This window comes from Ahaetulla prasina, chromosome 1, assembly GCF_028640845.1.
Source record: "Ahaetulla prasina isolate Xishuangbanna chromosome 1, ASM2864084v1, whole genome shotgun sequence".
Lineage (NCBI taxonomy): Eukaryota > Metazoa > Chordata > Lepidosauria > Squamata > Colubridae > Ahaetulla > Ahaetulla prasina.
In genome coordinates this window covers 322,548,062-322,571,725 of record NC_080539.1, presented here as the reverse complement: position 1 = coordinate 322,571,725, position 23,664 = coordinate 322,548,062, and the positions used below count along the sequence as shown (strand labels likewise).

At 39.2% G+C, this 23,664-nt stretch overlaps 2 protein-coding genes across 2 annotated transcripts in view; one reads left to right on the top strand and one right to left on the bottom strand.

Annotated features, from left to right (window-relative positions):
• Positions 1-496: 496 nt before the first annotated feature.
• LOC131187800 (uncharacterized) lies at positions 497-16,076 on the top strand. Its single transcript, XM_058162448.1, has 9 exons — positions 497-699; positions 2,339-2,515; positions 4,267-4,372; positions 7,427-7,637; positions 8,390-8,413; positions 9,555-9,677; positions 9,916-10,103; positions 10,818-11,138; positions 14,732-16,076. The coding sequence occupies exons 1-8, from the start codon at positions 497-499 to the stop codon at positions 11,019-11,021; spliced, it is 1,236 nt and encodes a 411-aa protein (XP_058018431.1). The 3' UTR covers positions 11,022-11,138; positions 14,732-16,076.
• Positions 16,077-19,381: 3,305 nt separating this feature from the next.
• The window catches only part of GSTZ1 (glutathione S-transferase zeta 1), a 29,336-nt gene continuing 25,053 nt past the window's right edge, over positions 19,382-23,664 (bottom strand). Inside the window, exons 8-9 of the mRNA XM_058162437.1 lie at positions 23,467-23,516; positions 19,382-19,717 (exon numbers count right to left, since the gene is read on the bottom strand). Of these exons, the coding sequence (XP_058018420.1) occupies positions 19,591-19,717; positions 23,467-23,516 (177 nt within the window). The 3' untranslated portion in view covers positions 19,382-19,590. The remainder of the gene's footprint in view (positions 19,718-23,466; positions 23,517-23,664) is intronic.

Here is a 23,664-nt window from a genome sequence, read left to right as displayed (position 1 = left end):
AACTCTCAGTATACATATAACAATAGTGATAGATCATTATCATAATCTTTGTAAACATACATTCAACATAAAACATTAGGTACCACACTTAGTGATAGTCATGATACTAAATAAACAATCAACATAAATCATACTAGGATACTAAGTAAACAATATAAATCCTAAAATACAAGCAACAAAGGTGAGGTGAGGTTTTTCAAAGCCATGTGCTGGGCCATTTAATTCTTAGTTTTTGCCTCCTTACTACATAAGCCAGCACAGCCACTTTAAGCAAAAGAACCGGTCCCGGCTGTGTTACACCTGCAGTTAATAAAGATGTCAGGAAGTTGTGCGATTCTCGAGTTTACCCAGGAACGCGAGAACCAGCAAACACTCGGCAGCCTTCCTTAAACAGTCTTGACCCGAATCGGTCCACTGCCGTTTTCCCGAAATCTAGGAGCCCCCGCCCGCTTCCATTCCCCCATCCTTTCCCCCGTCCAGACCTGAACCTCAGGCCATGTTTTCTACTGCTTCCAATTTCCTGGCTTTAGATGGGTGGAAAACTCCTCTCCGTCGCTGGAGCTGGGCTGCCGGGGGCTTGTGGCATCGAGAAGTTGCCTCGGCCCCCCAGTCTCAACGCGCTGACTTCGCCACGGCGAACAGCAGAGTCGACTTCTACGTGGTGTGGTCTCTGCGCGAGCCGCCCCGGCAACTGAGTAGGTGAGGTCTCCCAGCTGTGCGCGTTGCCCCGCGCCCAAAACGGTGAATTGGGAAGGCAGCGTTAGGTTGCTGCTATAACATTCAAAGCAAGCAACCGAGATGCCTTTGCATTGTTGACAATTTATTTACGTTGAGCGTTCCCCATTTTATAAAAACGGTCTCGGTAACGATGCTTTTGCTACTCTCTTGATAACAAATGGTGTTGGATTCAAATTTCAACTTCAGTTTTGGTCGCCACGATATAAAAAAAGAGGTCGAGACGCTAGAAAAAAATGCAGCGAAAAGCCACAAAGATGATTAGGGAACTAAAAGGCTAAACCATACCAAGAACGGTTGCAAGAATTGGGTATGGCTGGTTTGATGAAAAGAAAGACTAGGAGTGCGTGATAGCAGCTTTCCAATATCTAAGGAGCTGCCACAAAGAAGAGAGAGTCAAGCTATTCTCCAAAGCAGGGGTCTCCAACATTGGCAACTTTAAGACTGGTGGACTTCAACTCTCAAAGCTTTGCTGGCTGAGGAACTCTGGGAGTTGAAGTCCACCAATCTTAAAGTTGCCAAGGTTGGAGACCCCTGCTCCAAAGCACCTGAGGGCAGGAAAAGAAGCAATTGATGGAAACAAATCAAAGAGAGAACCAACCTCATTTCTAAGGAGAAATTTCTTGACAATTAGAACAATTAATCAGTGGAACAACTTGCTTTCAGAAGTTGTGGCTGCTCCAACATTGGAGGTTTTTAAGAAGAGACTGGACAACCACTTGTCTGAAATGATATGGGGTTCCTGCTTGAGCAGGGGGTTGGACTAGAATACGGGTGTCAAACTTGTGGTGTCATTTTGCCGTCATGTGACGTTTCGTGACATTTCCTTTTCCAGAGCTGGGGTTGGCGTGGTCCGCGCATGACGCATCCGGCCCGCTGGCTGCCAGTTTGACACCCCTGGAGAAGGCCCCTTCCAACCCTGTTGTTCTGTTATTAAGTAACAGTGTGCTTCATTTGCCTCAGTGTGGTGCATGAATGGTTTATCCAATAATTTATGGTTAATCTGAAAAACTTCTGATAGTTCAGCAGGTCAACCTGATTTTAAAACATTGCTTCAAAGAAGAAAGTAAGCATGCTTGTACTTATTTACCTGCACACATTCTACTGTATATTCTTAACTCAGTTTTGCTTTTCTGATTATTCTGCAACCTTGTGTAATACTTTATGAATGTCTTTAAAAAGTCCATGACTATTACTACCATTATTATTTTATAAAAGCAATGTTTTTATAGGAGAGAGTTGCCTCCTTTTTGGTGATATATAGAGGTGAAGTTGAATATCTGAATATCTGGAAGCTATTAGATGTTCATAGTAGCCAGAAAAGCAGTAGAGACTCTTCTACTAAAACTTGTGTTCCAACTATGGGATCAGTTGTTCAATTTACTCAGTTCAGCTGCTTGTTTTAACTTTTTCTCAGATTTAAGAACGGGGAAAACAAGGGATCTTTACAAACAAAATCAATAGAAAAAGTGGCTTTGTTACATTAGCTTCCTAGATATTATCAAATTTTATTGTTGACCAACTCCGCTTATGTCTTCATTCTTCAGTTTGCCTAGCTATTTCCCCTCTTCTAAAGTAATTTTTATATTCTATCCCCTCAAAGCAATTGTCATCGGAAATGCTACCAGACTCGCTTGCCACTTCCATTGCCAAAACAGTTTGTGATCTTCGGATTAGGTGACTGGAGCCACTATTCTCAGAAAACTAGCATTACTGTGGATGTATTAATAAACCCAGATATTAAGCCACAACGAATTGGCAAGCTGGGATCTGAAGCCAGGTAAGTTCCAGTTGGATCCTTTTCACTTGGGTCCCAGGCCTCAGCTTGGGCCTGAAATAGCACATTTTGGCCACATTTTGGGGTGATCTCTGATGGGAACAGGATGTGGTTAGAACATCCATCTTTGCTTTACCAAAGCGTGTTCACTTGGTACCCTTCAATACCATCCAGCCATGGTTTCTTTCTGGATCAGCGTTAGGGATTGGGAGTAGGTGGCACTGTCTTGCTCTTCTTCTCTTCCTTCCTCTGTGGCAGATTCCAATCATGTGGATTGGAAGGGAGGTGTTGTGACCCAGGCCCAAGTAGGTAGTAGGAAACTCAGTCCTTGAAAAAACAAACAAACTTTATTAGAACAGCTGAGAATTAACTCATTCTCAGTACAGTTCAACTAAATTAAAGCAAATTCCTCCTGATACAATTCCTCAGTCCTATCACCAACCTTGGTCCAATTAGGCAAACTGCCAAAGGCCTTTCTTGGCAAAAGTTCAGAAGACACCTATATAAATGCAACAAGACAAAGCTATCAATGTTGTTTTCTGGCAAAGAGCCCAAATGCTATTGCTGGTCTTTTAAGCCTTATTGGAGGGGCCAACCATCTCTTGGCCCTATTCCTGAGTCGTCCTCTTTGCTTGAGCTGCTCTTGCCTTCTGGCAGCTCTTCTCATGTGTGCATTAGGAACAGGCTCCTCCTGTTCCTCTGCATCACTACTGTCAGGCTCTGGAGGCTCCGGAGTCCACATCTCACTCTCTGATGGCCCTGGCCGCACCTCTGCCTCCGAGAGAGAACCCTCATCTGGGCCTTCCCCAGCCTCCAGGACTGGCCCATGCTCTTCGTCAGCCTCATTGCTGTCTGACTCCGTTGCCAGCTTTGCAGGCTGCTGGCGAACCACAACAGGAGGGTTCGTGCCCGGGGCCCCTAATGTGTGAGATTCTGCAAGTTCAGTAGTTTCTTTATTCTTGTTTAACATCTACATGAAGCTTCTGGCTGAGGCATCATCAGTATGCTGGTGATAGCCAGCTCTACATCTCCACCATGGTGAAGTAAGCAATGCTGTTGAAAGTGTCTGTTGGGCATTTGAATGGGGAACAACAGATATAAGCTCAACCCTAGCAAAACTGAGTGGCTTTAGGTTTTAGAGCCTTCTGCATCTAAGAATTTAGTATCTTTGGTACACTACCATAGATGGATCCTGTTCACAATCTGGGATCCTTCTGGATTCATAACTTCTGTTCAAGGACCAGTTGGCAGTCATGGCTACTATTACTTTTGCACAAGTTTGTGTTGTGTACCAATTGCACTTGTTCTTTGATCAGAAGGGCTCTACACTCAACCAGTCGTTCCCTGGTCACCACTTGAACAAACTACTCTAAGGTGTTCTACATAGAGCTGCCCTTGAAGTGCATTCAGAAACTTCAACTGGTGCAAAACACAGCAGCAGAGGCTACTGTGTGCCCCTAGATCTGAACATTTTATATCTCTACTTTGCAAGTTGCATTGACTACCAGTCTGCTTATGGGTTAAATGCAAGGTTATGGTTTTGGTCTTTAAAGCCCTACATGGCATGGGGTCAGGTTATTTGGCCTCTCCCTGGTTATAATTACCTGTCCCATCTGTTCTGAGTGTTCTGTTTGTCTTTGGTTCCTATTATTTTAATTTTGTGCACTGCCCAAAGTCACATGTATGAGATAGTGGTTTAGGGATTCAATAAATCAATAAATCTTAGATTCATGTGTCTGTGTTTGCTTGAACAGATGTTTGGTTTGGGAAGGTGACTGGAGAGTTGATATTCTCATGGCTTCATTTAAGCAGGCAGAGAATGGCAATCCTATTAAACTTCTGCTGACTGTTAAGGAAGAGGTAAATAGACTCTATGTTTTGATGTCTTGTTTATTTTTTGTCTAGTGACACTTGATCCTTGTAAATTTATTTAAAGCATTTACCATGTTTGCAAAAAAAGTAAAAATGTCTTCCAGTTACATCATTTTTTTTATCACTGATTTATATTCCTGATTCCAGTTACATGATTTTTATCAGTGATGTGATTGTATTATCTGCTACCCTAAAAGCTTTACCTATTATGTGAAAGCTAGTAGATCTACTCTTTAAACCTCTTCTGATTCTGATGGTTCATTTCCTGAATCCTAATATATATTGGTATTGCTAAAGTGTGACTGTGCTGTAATCAAAATAGGTATTTCCTGGAATCACCCTATGATGTCAATCATCCAGGAGTGAAAGTACCAAGACTCTGTGGTCTCTTCTCATAATCCTAAAAGCTTTAACCAAAAACTTTCTACTATTGACCTCACCCCATTCCTAAGAGGACCATAAGGGGCGTGCATAAGCGCACAAACGTGCCTACCATTCCTGTCCTATTGTTTTTCTTTTCTTCTTCATATATATATATATATATATATATATATATATATATATATATATATATATATATGTATATGTATATGTATATGTATATGTATATGCTTATACCTCCTTAGTAATAAAAACCTTTATAAAGTCTTTATATATATATATATATATATATATATATATATATATATATATATATATATATATATATATATATATATATATAAATATAAATATAAATATAAATAAATAAAATAAAGTCTTTAGTACTTTACTTAGTATTAAAAGCCTTTATAAAGTCCTGGCAAAGGTCACAACACAACCAAAAATGATTTTAGTGCTCAAACTCTTGTCCATGAAACCCCAAATAGGCTTGTGTGTTCAGATCCATTCAAAATGATCATCTTGAGAATTCTCAACATTAAAATTGAGACTACTTCCATTAATTTAGAAAGACAGTTTAGTCTAGTGGTTAAGGCATTGGACTAGAAACCAAGAGACCAGGAGTTCTAGTCCTCCCTTAGCCATGAACGGTGGCTGGGTGACTTTGAGCTAGTCACTCTCTCTCTCAGCCCAACTCACCTTGCAGGGGATTGTTGTGAGGAAAATAGGATGAGGAAGGAATATTAGATATGTTTACTGCTTTGAGGTATTTATAAACATAATACAGACTAGAAAAATTAATCTTTAAAAAGATAAAACATGGAGATGATTGATAATACATAACCAATTTCTCCAAAGACATTTAAAACTGGTTCTCGGATGAAGAAGAAGCTGAGTGAGAGAGGTCTCATGAGTGCCCAACACCCATTTTCTCCAATCCTCAGGCCCATTTTAATGCTTAGCTAGATAGTTTAGAGATAATACTTAGCTGGAACCGTAACCATGCCTCTATGTCAGTGTTTCTCAATCTCAACCCTGGTAACTTTAAGAATTTTGGGAGTTGAAGTCCATGAATCTTAAAGTTGATAAACACTGCCTTATGCAAATTACAGATATAATGTAAGGTAAGCTGCTTCATCCATTAATGATCCAAATCATTAGTACTTTATTAAGAACTGATCCTGTGTACACTAACAATACAAACAGATAAGATGACACCAGCTGCAGTGCCTTGGAGTTGGGGAACAGACCCAATAAGGTCTAAGTTCCTCTTCTTTTATTCAACCCATGTGCCTTATTTTTAGCAACAATCATCACTTCTCCTTTGTACATCATATGTTGGTAAAGTTATAGCTAGTATTATCCTGTTTCCATCTCCTTTTTAACTGTTCCATAGCACCTCCATTTAATATTTCAGGAACCAAAAACCAACCAGTCACCTGTTCTTCCTGAAGGCATGCTCCAAAGATTGAAGGAACTCTGTATGTTAGGTTTTATATATCAGACCCTTGTAATTACCTTATTTCTCTCTATTTGTACCATATTAAATACATACATCTGAGATTAAGTAAGAGTGGAGATTTAAAGTACTGGCTTTGTCAGAAAACAAGCCACCTGGTTTGGTTATGGAGAAGCTTCTCTTTCAACAGTTAAAAGTATTCTCTGTCTTTGTGATTTGGATTGGTGGATGTGTTCCCATATCAAGATGGCTCCAAGCTTAAAGCACCATTTCTTAAGATATGTTGATCTTGCAACCCTATTCTTTGCTGCCTCCAGTTTCCTGTCTATACAAAAAGAAAAAAAATTTTTTAAGCCACTCTTGATTTATAGCGTAGTATAGGTGTGGTTATGCACTTTACACAGCAGGAAATGTTACTTACTTTTTGATTTCCTAATTTAGAGCTTCAGTAGTCTGTGGAGGTCTAACCCTTATATAGTTTCCTGGCCCAGATAAGGTTGACAAAGTGCTGCCATCTATCAATAAATAAATGGTAAACTTTTCGTTGTCGCTGAAATGGAGCTCCCTGAGGTTTGTGTTAGAGAAATGCTGCCTCAGCTCCAAGACTTTTATTTTACCTTCATATGGAACAAATCTCAGTACTGCGTTCTCTGGTTTTCTGCCCATCAGCTTTTCGTGTGGCCAAACAACATCTGGTTAGCTATAGAATTCTGGGTGATATTGTATCAGAATATGATGGTGAGAAAGAAGGGCTTTTAGTGGGTTTTTAGTGCTCTCACTTATAAAAATTCCTTGGCATATAAAAGCGAACATGGTGTGCCTATTCTCATTATTAAGACGCTCGTTTTTAAATGTAGAAAATTTCAGAGAGTAATAGCCTTTGCACTGTCAGTCTGAAACCGTACTTTACCGAATTCTGTTATTCTGGCCTCTATAATACATACAGTGGTTTCAGTTTATGGAAAGTTGTTCAAAGTCTGCAGTTCTTGGAGCCCACAGTAATTTTAGGAAATTAATGTCACAAGATGCTTCACTCTATGTGTACCTGCCAAATCAGACAAAACATTCAACATGCTCTCACCCAGAGTGACTGGTTGGGTCTTGCTGAAATCTTCAGAAATCTAAGCATTTTTTAAAAAAATAAGGCCATTTATAGGGCCTGGGTAATTTATAATGTAATTCTACCTTGTTTTTCTAATTAGCAGGATAGAAATCAGAGTTCCACAATGTGCCATAAAGAACCTATGCTTGAAAAGAGCTACTCTCCACCAATGGAAAAGCTACTGATGCTACCTGCCCCTACAGAGCTACAGGCTAAGAAGAAAACTTGTCTATCTAACCTTATTCAATTAAATAAAACCAGAAGGACTCTATTTGAAGTCTCGTCAACCCAGAGACAAGATGAATCTGAAGGTAAAAGGTTTTCAGTTACCTATTTGCTGAGCAACAGTGACCCACCTTAGATTGCTCAGTCATCTTTCATCGCTGAAATTGCATTACTATCTTTTCCAACGCATTACACTGGGTATCACCATGGAAGGATTTAGTTGTGCACCATTCTAGTTCATGGTACAGGTAGAGCGATGATGGTTCATGTGTTTAGTATAAATACTAATATTTCAGTACTCTGGGTCAAAAACTATGGATATAAAGTTATTAAATTTATGCTAAATTGTCCTGAATGTGCATTCTAAAACACATACATCTAAAGTCTCATAATACTGTCAAAAGAGACAGCTTGGTCCAGATCATTATTTCTTGATTTTGGCAACTTTAAGATATATGGACTTCATTTCCCCAAATTCCCAGCCAGTAAGGAGAATTCTGGAATTAAAGTCCACACATCTTAAAGTTCTCAAAGTTGAGAAACGCAAGTGTTAAAGTGCTGAGCAAGAAGCAAGGAAACAAAATTCTAGTCTTGCCAGGACCAGTCATTGAGTCTCAGTCCAAATGAAAGAGGAAAGCAATGTAAATTATTTCATATTTCTGAAAATGATGCCTAGAAAACTGCATGGATTCCATAGTCTCTAGGCATCAAATCTGACTGGGAGTGCATGTGGGTGGAACACTGCCATACTCAACTTCAGGAAAATGGAGATTTAATATTATCATAGCATTAAGATGCTTTTATACTAAAAAAATATTTCTCTGTATTTTCTCTGCAGATTTGGAGGTTAAAGAGTTGCAAGGTAAAGATGGTTTAAAAAAATTTTTTTTATTGAACTCGGCTTGGTGTATCTAGATCAGCAATTCTTAGTTGTGTTGAATATCCATCTTGTGTGAATTATAAATGGAATTGTAATTAATATTCCATAATATTCTGGATGAGAAAGTAAAGGTTTTCTGTTTGTCCATTTCATTATACTCTGTCCTTTCTTCAGGAGGAAGAATAGTATAAAAATAGTTTAAAACATTAAACTGCTGATTATTTTACTCCTCAGAGGCAAAAAAGATACAACACACAAAGACAGTCTTTTAAATCAATAATTTAAACTTGCGCTCATTTATTACAGGACCTTCAGAAAGTTTAAATAATTAGAAGGTGTGTTCTGGGACACCAAGGATTACCTATAGAAAGACATTAGATATACTTAGGAAATTGTTTTTCATTTTTTAGATTTAAATTTTAAATCTATAGTTAAATTTTAATATATAATTAACAATGTAATTAAACAGTCATAGTAAAAATACAGTATCACAAAATATTAACAATGTATCCAGTGGTGAAATCCAAATTATTTTACTACCGGTTCTATGGGTGTGGCTTGGTGGGCGTGCAGGGGAAGGATATTGCAAAATCTCCATTCCCACCTCACTCTGGGGCCAGGCAGAGCTGGTATTTGCCTGTTCTCTGAATTGCTCAAAATTTCTGCTACTCGTTCTCCAGAACCTGTCAGAACCTACTGGATTTCACCCCTGAATTTTATCTCTGATAAAATCTAAAAATGAAACTTACATTGATAGCTCCAGGATGAATCCTAGAAAGCCCTCAGGGAAAGCCAGGTCTTTTCAACTTTTTGAAAGACCATAAGAATTGGGATCAGGAAATAGGAAGGGAGCTTCTACTCCTCCCTCTCATGTCGCATCTCCTAATAAGTGGAGTCCCCGGGCAGGTGTTTTTCTGACTGACTGGATCAGGCCAGCAGATTTGACCAGGAAAAAACTGAATAAAGAATGGCCATTTCATACAGAGTTAATTATGGTAGCATGCAAGTATCTTTCATGTATTAAGCTTGTAGGAAAAGACTTTCCTGAATTATTCTTCCACAATGAAATTGTTTCTGTGCCCTGGTTCTGTTGACTGACTCTACTTCTATTTGTTGTCTTTAGCATGTCCAAGTGCTCGATGGTATCATGCTATGTGCTTGTGTGACAGAGATACAGCAGTTTTGATTGGTGGTGAAGGATCTAATCAACAATTCTGCAAAGATGTTCTCTGGAAACTGGAGATTGGTGAGATACTTCTGTCCTTCTAATAATGATATGCCTTGTTGGCAAGTCATGGGAAGAAAACTTTCTAAATCTTCTAAATTGAAGAGACCATTAGCTGTCTTACAATTTGAGTTTGAAGTTACTGGAATCAACTTCCATTGAATAACATTGAGGGGATGCCTTAAGGAAAATGTCTCTGAATTTCACAAATACAAGACTATGCATCTTCTCTGTTCACTGTATATCTTCTAATTCACAGATAATGACTTTTGGTTCCCTATGGATTTCCCAACACAAAATTCCATACCACAGTGTTCCCGAGGTCACAGTGCCACTTACGACCCAGACACCAAGCGGATCTACATATTTGGGGGCATAAAAGAGGGGAGACACTACAACAGCATCTATGTTTTGGATACAACCTCTTGGAAATGGCTTCATGTTTTTGTGAGTAGAAACCAAACATTGGGCACTGTAGAAGTGTAGCTTCAGCTTGCTTTTTATGTGCCTATTTTTGGTTCTTGTAAACTTCTTACTCTTTTTTGGTAAGAAATAAGAGTGCAAATACAATGGCAAAAAGTCGAATAATTCATCGAGGAGACAGAAAAGAGAAGTAAATAGAGCAAGTGAAAATTTTCTGATAGATTATAGTTAAAAACTTCTTCTTCTTCTTGTGCCATATCCATCATTGGATGTTGGCAATCCTATTTTTATCAACAATGGCACGAAAAAGTGCTGCTGAGTTTTGTCCAAATCAGCCCCTTAGATTTAGAAACTGGAGGGATGCTTTCCAGTAATAGCAACAGCAATAGCACTTAGACTTATATACCGCTTCATAGTGCTTTACAGCCCTCTCTAAGCGGTTTACAGAGTCAGCATATTGCACCCAACAATCTGAGTCCTCATTTTACCGTCCTTGGAAGGCTGGAAGGCTGAGTCAACCTTGAGCCTTGTGAGATTTGATCTGCCAAACTGCTGGCAGCCGGTGATCAGCAGAAGAAGCCTGCAGTACTGCACTCTAACCACTGTGCCACCACAGCTCATCAGTAATGCCATTGAGTAATGCCACTGAGAGCAGGAGAGCACCCACTACTGCTGATGTTAAGTCAGATTGGCCTGCTGACTTGGGTTGTGATTAGATTTTTCTTTCTTTCTTCTCAGGCTAAAGGGAAAGTGCCCACTCTGGCCTTTCACAGTGCAACTGTCTATCGCAAGGAATTATTTGTCTTTGGAGGAGCTTTCCCTAAAATGTTGTCCTTGGAGATGGGTGCCTGCAGTAATGCACTTTTTATTTTCAATCCTGACTATGAGATTTGGTACCAACCAATTGTGGAGGGGGAGAAGCCTCTGCCAAGGCTTGGGTGAGGCATCTTGTCTTGAATTCAGAAGACTCTGAAATAGGCAAGATTTATTTCCTTGGTCATTTTCTCTGCTAAAAAGTGAAGCGGGAATTTTTTTCATGCACTTTTATTTTAGCTAGAAGTGAGTGTTTCTTTTTATATATATATTTACTGTTGTATAATATTCCTTAGATAAGATTCCACTTAGATTCCACTTCACACTTCAATCACGTGGAGAGGCCCTTGGATAAACCTACCATTTGAGTTTTTCTACAGAACTCATTTTCATATGCATTTATGTACTTATTCTGATTTCCTTTTTGTAGCCATTGTTTTTTTTTTTTTTTTTATAAAAAGTTTTATTTTTACAATCATATCAAATAATTCATCCAATGTACAGTTATATACAATTAGTCGGGCTTGCCCAGTCACCACCACCCTTTTAACACTCTTCCTCTTCTACCTTCTTTACTTTCCAAACCTTCCTCTCCTTCTCTTATCTACATCCTCTCCTCCCTCCACCCTACACCTTCCTTCTCCTCTACTATCCCTCTTCCTTCCTCTTCTCCTCTTTCATACCTCCTACTCTCTCTTTTCTCCCTCCTCACCGTTCTAAAATGGTAACTATGCAGACCCGACCCTACATTAATTATATTTCTTCAATAATCCCTGTACATTAACCATCACTCCATCTCTACCAAACCCCCAATTCCCTCCCCTTACCCCCACCCCCACCCCGACTTCCCAGAACAAAATGCAGGGTATCAAAACTAACAATCATAATCCAAAATAATTCCTAAATTATAATCTCTAGTCACACCACACTTAGTCACACTCTCAATTCCCCTCTCCTTCAAAAATATATCTAATACAAAATATTTCCTAAATTTACTCATATGCTATTCGATATTTTTTTATCTGATACTTATTTTAAATATAATCAATCCACATTTTCCATTCTAAAATATATTTTTCTAGTGTATAGTCTTTCAAGTAAGCGGAGATTTTGTCATCTCTGCCAGATTTGATACTTTGAGTGTCCATTCTTCGATTGTAGGTAATTCTTCTTTCTTCCAATACTGAGCAATCAAAAGTCTTGCGACTGTTATTAAGTTCAAAATCAATTTAGTCTCTATAGCTGTATAGTCCATAATTATTCCTAGTAGAAAGAACTGGAGTAAACTTAATCTTCTTTTCAAAATATTCTGCATGATCCACCATACTTTAATCCAAAATACTTTAACTTTTTTACAAGTCCACCATATATGGTAATAAGTAGCATCTTCACAATCGCATCTCCAACATTTAGCAAGATCTAATATGTGTTTCTTGTAAACAGGTAATGTCATTTTTAAATTGTTTCAAATAATGAAATACTTTCCTTCTCTTCTGCGGTGAATTCAGGCCATTAACATTCCAAGATAATAGTTTAATTGCCATTATCGCCCGAAGGAAACTTTTGGAACACCAGCCGCAGATCACATTTTACTTTAGGCCTTGCTCCTCCCACTGTTTCCGTTGTAGTAGTTGCCAGTTGTTGTTGTGCCTTCATCTCTTGTTCCTTGCGTTTAGCAGCAGCTCTTGTCAGCCTTTGTTCTTTTGAATCTAAACCCGTCGTAGGTATTTCCAACACTTGTAATAAATCTTCTTCCATCACAATCTGTTCTTGTACCTGCTTCACTTCTCTTCCTTCACTTCAGCCTCCTTCTTCTAGCTTCCAATGGGGAAGACTTCCAACTTTTAATTCCTCAACATAAAATTCTCTTGCTTTTCCAACCGTATTGAAACGATGTACTTTCCCTGCATAATATACTATTATACCAGTTGGAATATCCCATCTATATTCAATCTGATGTTTTTTAAGTTCATTCACCAGGAAGGCAAATTCCTTCCTAGCCCTTAACATTTTGGTGGAATTTCCTTTAATATCAAAATATCTTGACCAGCAATCTGAATCTTCTCCCCTTATATGAAGCTTGCAAAATCTGATTTCTCACTGTTCTGTTTGTAAAATAAATAACAACATCCCTTGGCAACTTTTTGCCTTGCTATCCAAGAATTCACACGATATATTTTATCAATTTGATAAGCCACATCTGCTGGACGAGCTGCTAATATCTCAGCAAATACTTCAGAAAAATTTCCTTAAATTCTCTTCCTTATTTTCTTTCAAACCTCGAATTCTAAGAGCAAATTCCATATTTCTATATTGTATCAAAACTATTTCATCCTCTGTTTTTCCATTTTACTTTGAAATTCATCCATTTTATTTTCTAATTTTAAATTATGTTGCTTAATTTCTTCAACCTCCTCTTCCAATAAAATCACATTCGTTGCCAAACTTCGTACTGCCATTACAAATCCTTCTTTAACTTCTTTATTTCCCACTTGAATTTCTGATATCTGCTCTTTCATTTCAGACATCTCATCAGTTATTACTTTAAATTTTTCTTCTATAAAGCCTTTTAAGTTCTCTTGTAACGCCTCTAAATTCAATGTTCTAGTCTCTGCTGTATGAGCTGGAGAGGCACCAGCTGATAAAGTTCCAGAGCTCTTTGTTACAGTAGACTTTAATTGTTTGGCTGCCATCTTCTATAAAATTATTTATTTATTTATTTCCAACTTAATATTCACTTTAAATCTTCTTAACCTCTAAGAAACACAGTCTTTTAAAGCAGTATTTAAAAATCTCCCCTAGATTCTATCAGCAGGCAGCAAAGAGTTAAAGAGTAAAAGCAGCAACATGCAAATTACCAACTGCAGACAAACGCTGAAAGTATCACTTTCGCTTTCCACTCGTTAACTTGTTAACAATTCGCCTCCATTTTCTTGCTGTTTTCAAGCTTGTTACAAAGTATCGGGGAATCGGCTTGGCTACTTGCATAAAGTTCTCCCACTTTCGTTCTGTCCGGTATAATCCTTTATTGTCCAAAATAAATCTCGGCGTTTGGTCGTGGTGATTGGTTCCGCCAAAGCAGAAGAATCCTCGGATCTGGAGCACTTCGGGTTACTGGAGGGAACTTAACCCTTCAAACCCCTTTTTTCTCAGGGGCTTTAGGGAAATTCAACCTCTGCCCTCAGCTCACCACCTTCTCCTTCTCCCGAAGAAGGGGTTTTCCGAACCGCTGGACAGCAGATTTAAGCTGTCCTAGCGATTCCACATAATCCAGAGGTTGGTGATCGTAAAGATCACCGCCATCACCTACGGTGCCAAACCGGAAGTCTCCTTTTTGTAGCCATTGTTGTTGTTTTTCCTATCCCATTTATTATTGCTTAGCACTGCAAAGCAGTTGTATCTCTTAGCAATAGCAGAAGGAAGCATTTTAAGTAAGATCCATTTATCAGGAATGGCAAGACACTTTTACTCATAATGGAAAGTTTGTGATTTCTCTGGTCCCCTTCTTTACTAATTTATAAATTTACTAAATTTATAAATGTCAGAAAACCAAAAATAGGATCAATAATACAACAAACGCCATTGTGGACTTTTGAATATGCTAGTTAATGTTGTACCTGCTAATGTTAGTTAATGTTGTACCTGCTATTGGATTATCCTTCTGATAATTTGTGTCCTTGATTTTTATTTTAAAGAAACATTCAAGAACCAACATGAGTGGAATATAAAATGTTGGCTAGTTGATGCATTTCTCCTTGCAAGGTGTCAAATAATAATGCATGAACAAGTTTTCTACCTAAGTATGTTTGATTTTTACATTCTCTGTCCTTATCTCAAAGTCATTCAGCTACTTTGTTGAAGAACAAATTAGTCATATTCGGAGGCCAGAGGACTTCTACATACCTGAATGACACACACATCCTTGATCTAGGTAAGAAGGGTACAATGCTTGCCTTCTTAAGTGTCATCTGGATTTGGACAGGGTCAAGAAGCCACCTTTATAGGCAACTCAATTTGATGAAAACAAAAGATTAGCCTGAAATGGAAGCTGTCAACACATAAAGTAAGGACCCGGGTACTTACGGGACCGCCTGCTGTTACCTTTTGCCTCCCACCAACCCGTACGCTCACACAGAGAGGGCCTTCTCAGGGTGCCGTCCGCCAAGCAATGTCGGTTGGCGGCCCCCAGGGGAAGATCCTTCTCTGTGGGGGCTCCTACGCTTTGGAATGAACTTCCCCCTGGTTTACGTCAAGTACCTGATCTTCGGACTTTTCGCCGTGAGCTGAAAATGCACCTATTCATTCAAGCGGGACTGGATTAAAATTTTTATTGGGGTTATTTATATTTTAAGATTTTAAACTGTTTTAAATTTTCGGCCACAATATAATATGTTTTCTTTTAATTTCTTTTAATCTGTATATACTGTATTTTTACTTGGCTGTACACCGCCCTGAGTCCTTCGGGAGAAGGGCGGTATATAATCGAAATAAATAAAAAATAAAATAAAAATAATAAAGAAAACTCACAAAATAGTAAATGGGAGTGCCAAAGGTGCTTTTTCAAGAGGCAACAGGACTTTCTGGGTTTTTTTAAAAAGGCATTTTGCTTCTCATCCAAGACGTGGAAACAGATCTGAAGATGCTTCTTGGATGAGAAGTGAAATGTCTTCAAAGAAAAACCAGAAAAATCCAGTTGCCTCTTGAAAAAAACAAGAATCTCCACAGACAGTAAACAGGAGTAATTTCACTTCAGGGGAAAAGCAATAATAATGATCTGACAATATCTGTTGTAGGATTGTAGGTCTTGAAACAGGATTGATGCCTAGGATAATGAAGTAAAACTGTATTCTTGGACTATATGTTTTTTAAAGAAAGTGATTTTTATGGCAATAAACACAACAAAAAAGTGTTGCAATAATTGCAATTTTTGTGGAACAGAATAGTTTAGTTGCGATTATGATGTATCAATGCATTCTGTGCCCATTTCACTTTTTGTGATTGCTGCTACAGTGGAGTCTAATCTATGCAAATATGCACTTTAGCTTTTTGAGGTGCTACAAAATTCTGAGACAGATTTTTTTTTGTGTGGGTCCGAAACATCTTCAATTATCTTGTTTCATACTTCTAGGTTTTATGGAGTATAAAACAATTCCATCTCTCTCTGGACAGCCTTCTGCTCGCAGGTCTGCTCATGGTGTTACTGTATAAGTGTTCACTTTCATTAACTGTGGTATACTAGCAAATGAGTTTGAAACAGATTTTTTAAAATCAAATTTATATGGCCACCCATCTTGGCATCTCTAGCTTTAAAGGAATGAATTTTAATCTCTTACTCTTTGGAAGTTTGTCAATTTGTAAGGAAACTCAGTCCTGAAGCATTTATTATGAAACTTTGCAGATGCTAATCCTTCTATACATGCTGGTAAAGGATGCTGATAATATGGCTAGAATGAAATTTAAATCAAGTCTTAAATCTATCCCTCTATATAATTTGAGAACCTCAATAGACCCAGACCATCTTCCTTAGAGCATCTCCTACTGCTGCCCTGCTTCTCTGAGAGATGGCCGGTTAAGAAATACAAAATTTAAATAAATAATTTGTTTTCTGGGTGATCTCAAATTGTGAGCATTTATTTAATGACCATTAGATTGTAGAGTGGGGATGGGAAAAAACCCCAAATCACAACCAGTTATGACAGTTGTGGAATCCCTGTGGTCATGTGACCAAAATTCGGGTGGTCAGCATGTATTTATGACAATTGTAGCAACCTGTGTGTGTGTGTGTATGTGTGTGTGTGTGTGACATAATTGCCATTTGCTACCTTCCCAGGGGACTTTCAGCAAGCAAAATCAATGGAGGAAGTTAGACTCACTTAATGACTGCTGCAAAAATAGTTGTAAAATCAGGGATAACTCACTTAATGACTGCATCATTCAGCAATAGTTTCTTCCCAGTTATGATTGCAAGTCAAGTCAATTACTTCAGTCTAATACGATTTTTCATATAAAAGGATAGAGTTTCAGAGGATCTGGGGGTAAGCATACAGTACTTTTGGAAAAAAGAAAGGACTGGGCATACCTGACCAGAAAAGATCAAAACTCATGGATCATTTGCATGGAAAGCAAATCTGATACATGAATACAGGTAGTCCTTGACTTACAACAGGTCATTTAGTGACCAAAGTTACAACAGCACAGAAAAAAGTGACTTATGACCATTTTTCACCTGACCGTTGCAGCATCCCCACGGTCGCATGATCAAAATTCAGACTCTTGGCAATTGACTCATATTTATGACGGTTACAGCATCCTGGGATCATGTGTTCCTCTTTTGCGACCTTCTGACAAGCAAAGTCAATGGGAACGCCAGATTCACTTAACCACCATTTTACTAATTTAATGACAGCAGTGATTCATTTAACAACTGGGGCAAGAAAGCTTGCAAAATGGGGCAAAACTGACTTTAACAAATGTCTCACTTAGCAACAGAAATTCTGGGCTCAATTATGGTCGTAAGTCAAGGACTACCTATACCTTTGTGTTCAAGGCTTATCAATGCTAATTAGAAGTGGCTAATTTTCAGATGATCTCTTTGGCTTCCAGCTTCCATGCTGCTATCCCAATCTCTGATCAAAAAATGTTGGTAAGTGGTGGCTGTAATGCCAGAGCAGCTTTTCAGGATGCATTTATCTTCCATTTAGGTAAGTTATAAAATTCACACTTAAAACTGCCCCTTAGCCCTAGGAAACAATTGCCTGGGCTCATCCTTTTCTTTCCATTGCAGATACCTTGACTTGGAGTGCAATTAAGCATAGTGATCTTTGCGCTGTGCCCCGGGCAGGCCATACACTGCTCAATTTAACTTGCACTAATCTGACAAACACGGATAAGCAGAATCAGAGGAAACACAACCTGTGCACAGTGCTTGTCTTTGGAGGTTCAGACCATGCCGGCAAGTTCTACAACTGTACAAGCAAATTCCAGCTTGACTTTCAGAACTGAGTAAGTGCCTGCTAAGAGCCCACCTGAATTGTTTTGACTTGACGGCAAGATCAAGACACAGAAGAACAGAAACAACTGGACATCAGAATAATAAAAATGAATTGATAACTATGTTAAAAGAACAGGGCTGTTGAGGCTGTATCAGAGATTGCTTTAAGGTTGGATTTCTTAGATCAGTGTTTCTCCAACTTGGCAACTTTAAGATACGTGGACTGAGAGCTGAACTTCTGGGAGCTGAAGTTCACACATATTAAGGTTACCAAGTCTGAGAAACACCGTCTTAGATCTTACTCTAGATTTAAAATATGTCACAAAGATGTCAGCTCCTGTCTTTATTTTTAACGTGGATAAGTGTGAGGCAGGCGGGCAGCTTCTCACTTTACGGTCATTATCTCAGCTATTTCTCTTTTTAACTCCTACAACTTTATCTGTGATGGCCTAATGGAAAGCTGAGCAGTTAATGTCTCAGCTGAATTCAGTAGCTCCGCATCTTCATTTATAGCTTGTCAGCAGTTGAGATGGCAAAGGAGTGGGAGCACCACCAAACTAGGAATTTTGGCGATGGTTTAGTGCTTCCATGGAAAGATTGATCAATGATTTTTTAATATTGCTCTGAAATATGTTGGTTTGGATTTCCCAATGTGTTTTTATACATATAGTTTGTTCCTGTTCTCTCCTTCCCCTAACCCATTTTATTTTTCTTCATGCCTCAGGTGAAAGTTGTTTACATTTTGCCAAATCTAATAAAGCAAGCATAAGAATTTGAATTTGAACATAGATCTTGGCCATTGATACAAAGACAAACATCTTATTTTCAAAATCCTTTTGAAGCTTCTATATGCTTTTTGCAGATCATACGATTTTGTTTGAGGTGCACAGCTCTAATTACCTCTTTAGAAATCTGTGTACTTTTTTCTGGGAAATCTACAATCTCTGTGAGGATCAGAAAACTTCTAACGCCTGCCAATTTATTGCATGAACTTCTGTTGTTACTACTGTACTTACTATACTAAAGGAAGAAGTTAGAAGTTCCCTTACTTTCAATATTTCTGAAATGCTGGTATATGCTGGCTAATGATGGACACTGTAAGGCAAAACCAGGCAACTTATGGCTCTAAAGCAACTCCAACTGCATCAAAACTTTTTGCAAATTTTTGATATAGTTTGCTGCTGATTAGATAACACAAAACCTGTTACAAAAAGTTCTTAAATCGGTTCTTAGTAACACTAAAAAGGACATATAAATTGAACAACAAACCATTACACTAAAAGCTGACAGACATTTGACATGTGACTGTTCTTTTTCAGGCCCAATCACTATTTGCTTGCCGGTATCTAGACTGCTGCCTTTTCATGTACTTTACCTTTGTATATGGTCTAATTATAGATTAATACCTTTGCTATTTACACAAAGCAACACTGCCTTTTTTTGAACTTCACAAGAAACACCCACCAGCTCTTATCTTTTGATTTGCTTCACGACTGTATTACAATTGTAACACATGATCAAAAGTTTATTTTACTCCAGCTATGTATTCTACAATTACACTGCCTTTTTTCTCTCCTTTTTTTAGTCTTAGATTTATTAGACTCTTCCAGATGAAACCCTAATTTTTTTCCCAGAAAATCTTCAAAAAGAGAGTCCCCTTTAATTTTGGATCAATTTCTCCACAGTGAAACAAACAGTTGAAGAACTTTAGGATCTTAGTTCTGGAGGTGTATCTGGCTGCCGGGAAGGATGGCTGCTTTGAAATGCTTCTAATTTTAGGAGAGCTTTGTTGATTCTGCTTATTGTGGGGTATTGAGTCAGATCCACTTTAAATCTGCTAAGAGAAATTACGCATTAGGCACATCTCTGTTATTGTAAGACCAAGTCATTGTGTTTTAGATACATTTGAATCAATAGGATGCAAAACAAAAATCTGTTACAAAGTGAAGAGATCAATGAAGGGAGACAACATATATACAATTCATATAATTGATTTCTCTATTACAGTTCGCATAATTGAACATTCTATTATATGAACACAAGAACAGGAATGGATGTTTCCAAAATACTGTAGAAAAAGAATAGATGGGTATTCCTATCACACTTCCAAAAGCAGGGATGTCAACGTGGCAGGCCACATCCACCCCAGCTCCACGAAGGGAAAAATGTTATGAAACATCACATGATGGCAACATGAGTTTGACACCTGTATCATAAAGGATAACAATCTGTCTCCTAAATATTCTGAGGATTAGAGGAGCAAAGGCAAAAAGGAGCTCCCCCTTTAATACACTCCATTTATCTTTTTCCAAATTTCTGTAATGGAAGCCCTTTTTCCTTTGCAATAAACCTGACTAACACAACTTTTAGAATCTAGCCTCCTTCCTTGTAACTGCTGCTAGTGGCTTAACATTATGGATTTAGAAGAATTCAGGCAGTGAAAAAAGACAAGGGCAGAACTGGAGGAGAAGCTGAAGAAGTTGTGGACAGAGGTGGGGTAACGAGAAGATCAATATCATGGGATTGCCAATAAAAATGGAAGTCCAGGTAAAAGGAAGCAGGGTCTTTGCTTTAAAAAAATGGATATTTTGGTAGAAAGATTGGATAGCGTATAGAATAGACTTTCTTTTTCTGTGCACTGTGAGGAGAAATGTAATGTTCTTATTTTCTATCAATTTGGAAAATTAGGTTTTAGACCAGTTTTGAATCAAACCTCTGGTAATTAATTGGAAGGTATTTTTATAACTCTTGCTCTGTGTATCGCTTGTCTAAAGGTAGGGGTGTGCGTGGGTGCATGCAAATACTGAAACAAACACTGTAGTATCACATGCTGTATGAAATAGCAGGAGCACATTTAGTCATTTTGACATTAAGATCCTGCAGATGCTGATCTGAACCCTATCTTTTTATAGAGAACTTTCTACTGTGATCTGCCTAGAGCATTTGTTTTGCATTTTCCCCCTAAATTTTCTATTTAGTTGCTAAACCCGATCCAGGCGACTCTGTAATTCCTTTCTACAGCACTGAAAGTATTCACTTTAAAGTTAATAGCTAAAAGTGGGATATCTTTTACCTTTTGTTTTTTTTTTAATTAAAATTTGATTTTGGTTACCTCCTGAGGGCAGGAAGGGAACGAACCTCTAGTTACACAAAGTTGTTTTTTCCTCCAAAAGGCAACTGAACTTTCATGGATTTTTTTTTCCTTCTCATCCAAGAAGCTTCTTCAGTTCTAACTAACTAATGGGGAATGGAAGGATTTATATTCTTTGCAGTCATTTGATTGTTAAGACTCTACCACCTCTAGTTGCATACTTATGTACTACATGGCACTAAGGTAGCATTATTGAAATTATTTCTTTACTTTCTAATTATCAGAAAGGGCAATGTGTGGCGAATAAGGAAGATAATTTTGATGGAAATATGTAGGAACAGTCACCTAAACAGAGATGCTGAAACATTTTTTAAAGTCCTGCACAAGACAACATTCAGAAGTGGCTCAGGCAGACTCCTCCTAATTTAATAGAGTATATAAGGAGGGAGAGGTGGGATAGGACAATCAAATGCTGTTATTATTGCCAATCTTAATAAACGTAAGTTTAACTTTCATGCAGAGTTGATTTTCTGGTCTGGTTTACCTAATGGAGCTGAGAGGAAGACATGAAACATTCCTTGGAAATTAGGTGGTGGCAACAGGAATTGCCAACTGCTACCCCAAATCAGGAATTGAGATGAGGGTAGAAAGACTCTGAAGATTTCTGGGAGTGAAATGTTGAGATTCCCCAGGGGTCTCCAACAGGGGTGAAATCTAAAAATTTTCCCTATTGGTTCTGTGGGCGTGGATTAATTGGTGGGCATGGCTTGGTGGTCAGGTGACTGAATGGGCATGGCCAATAATAAATAATAAATATAATAAAATGTACAAAACTTGGGAGCGCACCGGTCTACCTTTTTAAAAATAGAGGCACCGGTCTATTAATTGTCATTTTTTGGGAGGCACTGGTCTACCTTCTCTAAAAATAGAGGCATCGGTCTACCAATTGCCTTTTTTTGGGAGGCACCGGTCTACCTTCTTTAAAAATAGAGGCACCTGTCTACTAGCTGCCTATAGTGCTGATCAGTTGTAGTGCGGCCCTTTGAAACGCTATGTTTAAGATCGTTTGCAGCTATATCACCACCGAGAGCTTCTGTTGTGACCCAGGTTCCCGGACTTGGACTCCTGGAGTATGATTCAGAAAGTGAGGAAGAGGAACTGGCAAGACCTGCTTCCCCTGGGCCCTCTCCGTCCCTGGCACCCACCCAGGAGGAGGAAGAGGAGGGGCTGGCAAGGCCTGATTCCCCCAGGCCTTCTTCTGATTTGGCAACGCCCCAAGAACAATCTTGGCTTGATGCAAGACTGCGCAGACGTGACTGGCGCGCGCAGCAGAGGCGGCGTTGGGACAAAGTCAAAGAGTGATGAGTCACGGAGTGACACCCATAGGGGCTATAAAGCAAGAGGCGGAACTTCCTGGCTTTTTGTCTTGGACAAAGTAATGAATTTGCGCGGGCAAACTGTATCACGGATAGAAGAATCTGTTTGTGAGTGAATCGTGCTTTATCTATAATTTTCTGGTTATCTCCAGGGATTTTGGCAGGTGTGTGGGGAGACATCTCTGTGCCAGAAGGAATTCAGCCAAATGTAAATAAATTGGGAAAACGCCTTTGACTGACTCTTTGTTGGGAGTACTGGGGGAGGGAAACAGAACAGCTTCAGGGACAGAGAAGAGGAACAACGAGTCATGGGCGGTGGGGGGGGCAGGGATTTTTACTCCCAAACTACCCACCCCCATAGCTACCGGATCATATGATCTGGTCCGAACCAGGAGCATTTCACCCCTTGTCTCCAACCTTGGCAATTTTAAGACTTGTGGACTTCAACTCCCAGAGTTCCTCAGATAGCAAAGTCCACAAGTCTTAAAGTTGCCAAAGTTGGAGACCCCTGTTCTATTCTATGGGTTTAGCAACTGAATACTAAATAGTAGTCTACAGTCGCTATACAGTCAGATGCCTCACTGGATTATAGTTTAAGCCTCCAGTGATACAAAAGTTATCTGACTACTGATTAGGCTAGTGATGGCTAACCTTTTTGCTGTTGCGTGCCAAAAGTGGGGGGAGCGCAGAGAGGTTGCACGTGCACCCGTACCCATAATTCAATGTCCCCCGCCCGCCCACACATATGCATGCGACCCCCCTGTGCGACTCCCGCTTTTGGCATGTAATGGCACGGTGGGCCCAGTAGGTCCATTTTTCACCCTCCCCAGGCTCCAGAGCCTTTCTAGGAGCCTGGGGAGGGCAAAAATGGCCTACCCCACCCTCCCAGAGGCCCTCCGGAGGCTGGAAAAAGCCTGTTTCCCAACTTCCAGTGGGTCCAGAAGGCCTGAAAATCAGCTGGCTGGCGCGCACATGTGCACCGGAGCTGAGCTAGGGCAATGCTCGCGTGCCCACCAATATGGCTCCGTGTGCCACTGTGGCACCTGTGCCATAGTTCGCCATTACAGGATTAGGCAGTCATCCCCCTTACAGCTTGTGGAACTTCAATTTCCTTACCTCTCAGCATTGTATACTTGGGGGACCAAGCAAAGGTCTGCCATGGTCACCTAAAAGAGAAAAGCACAGATAAATACCAATTCAAGATTTGGTCCTAAAGCCTTGTTATAAGGCATCAATCCAGTATAACTTTTGTGATGTAGAAGTTTTTAAAAAGTGGTGATTTTTGACAGTTTTGCCTTAGTGGTCTGGCTTTGG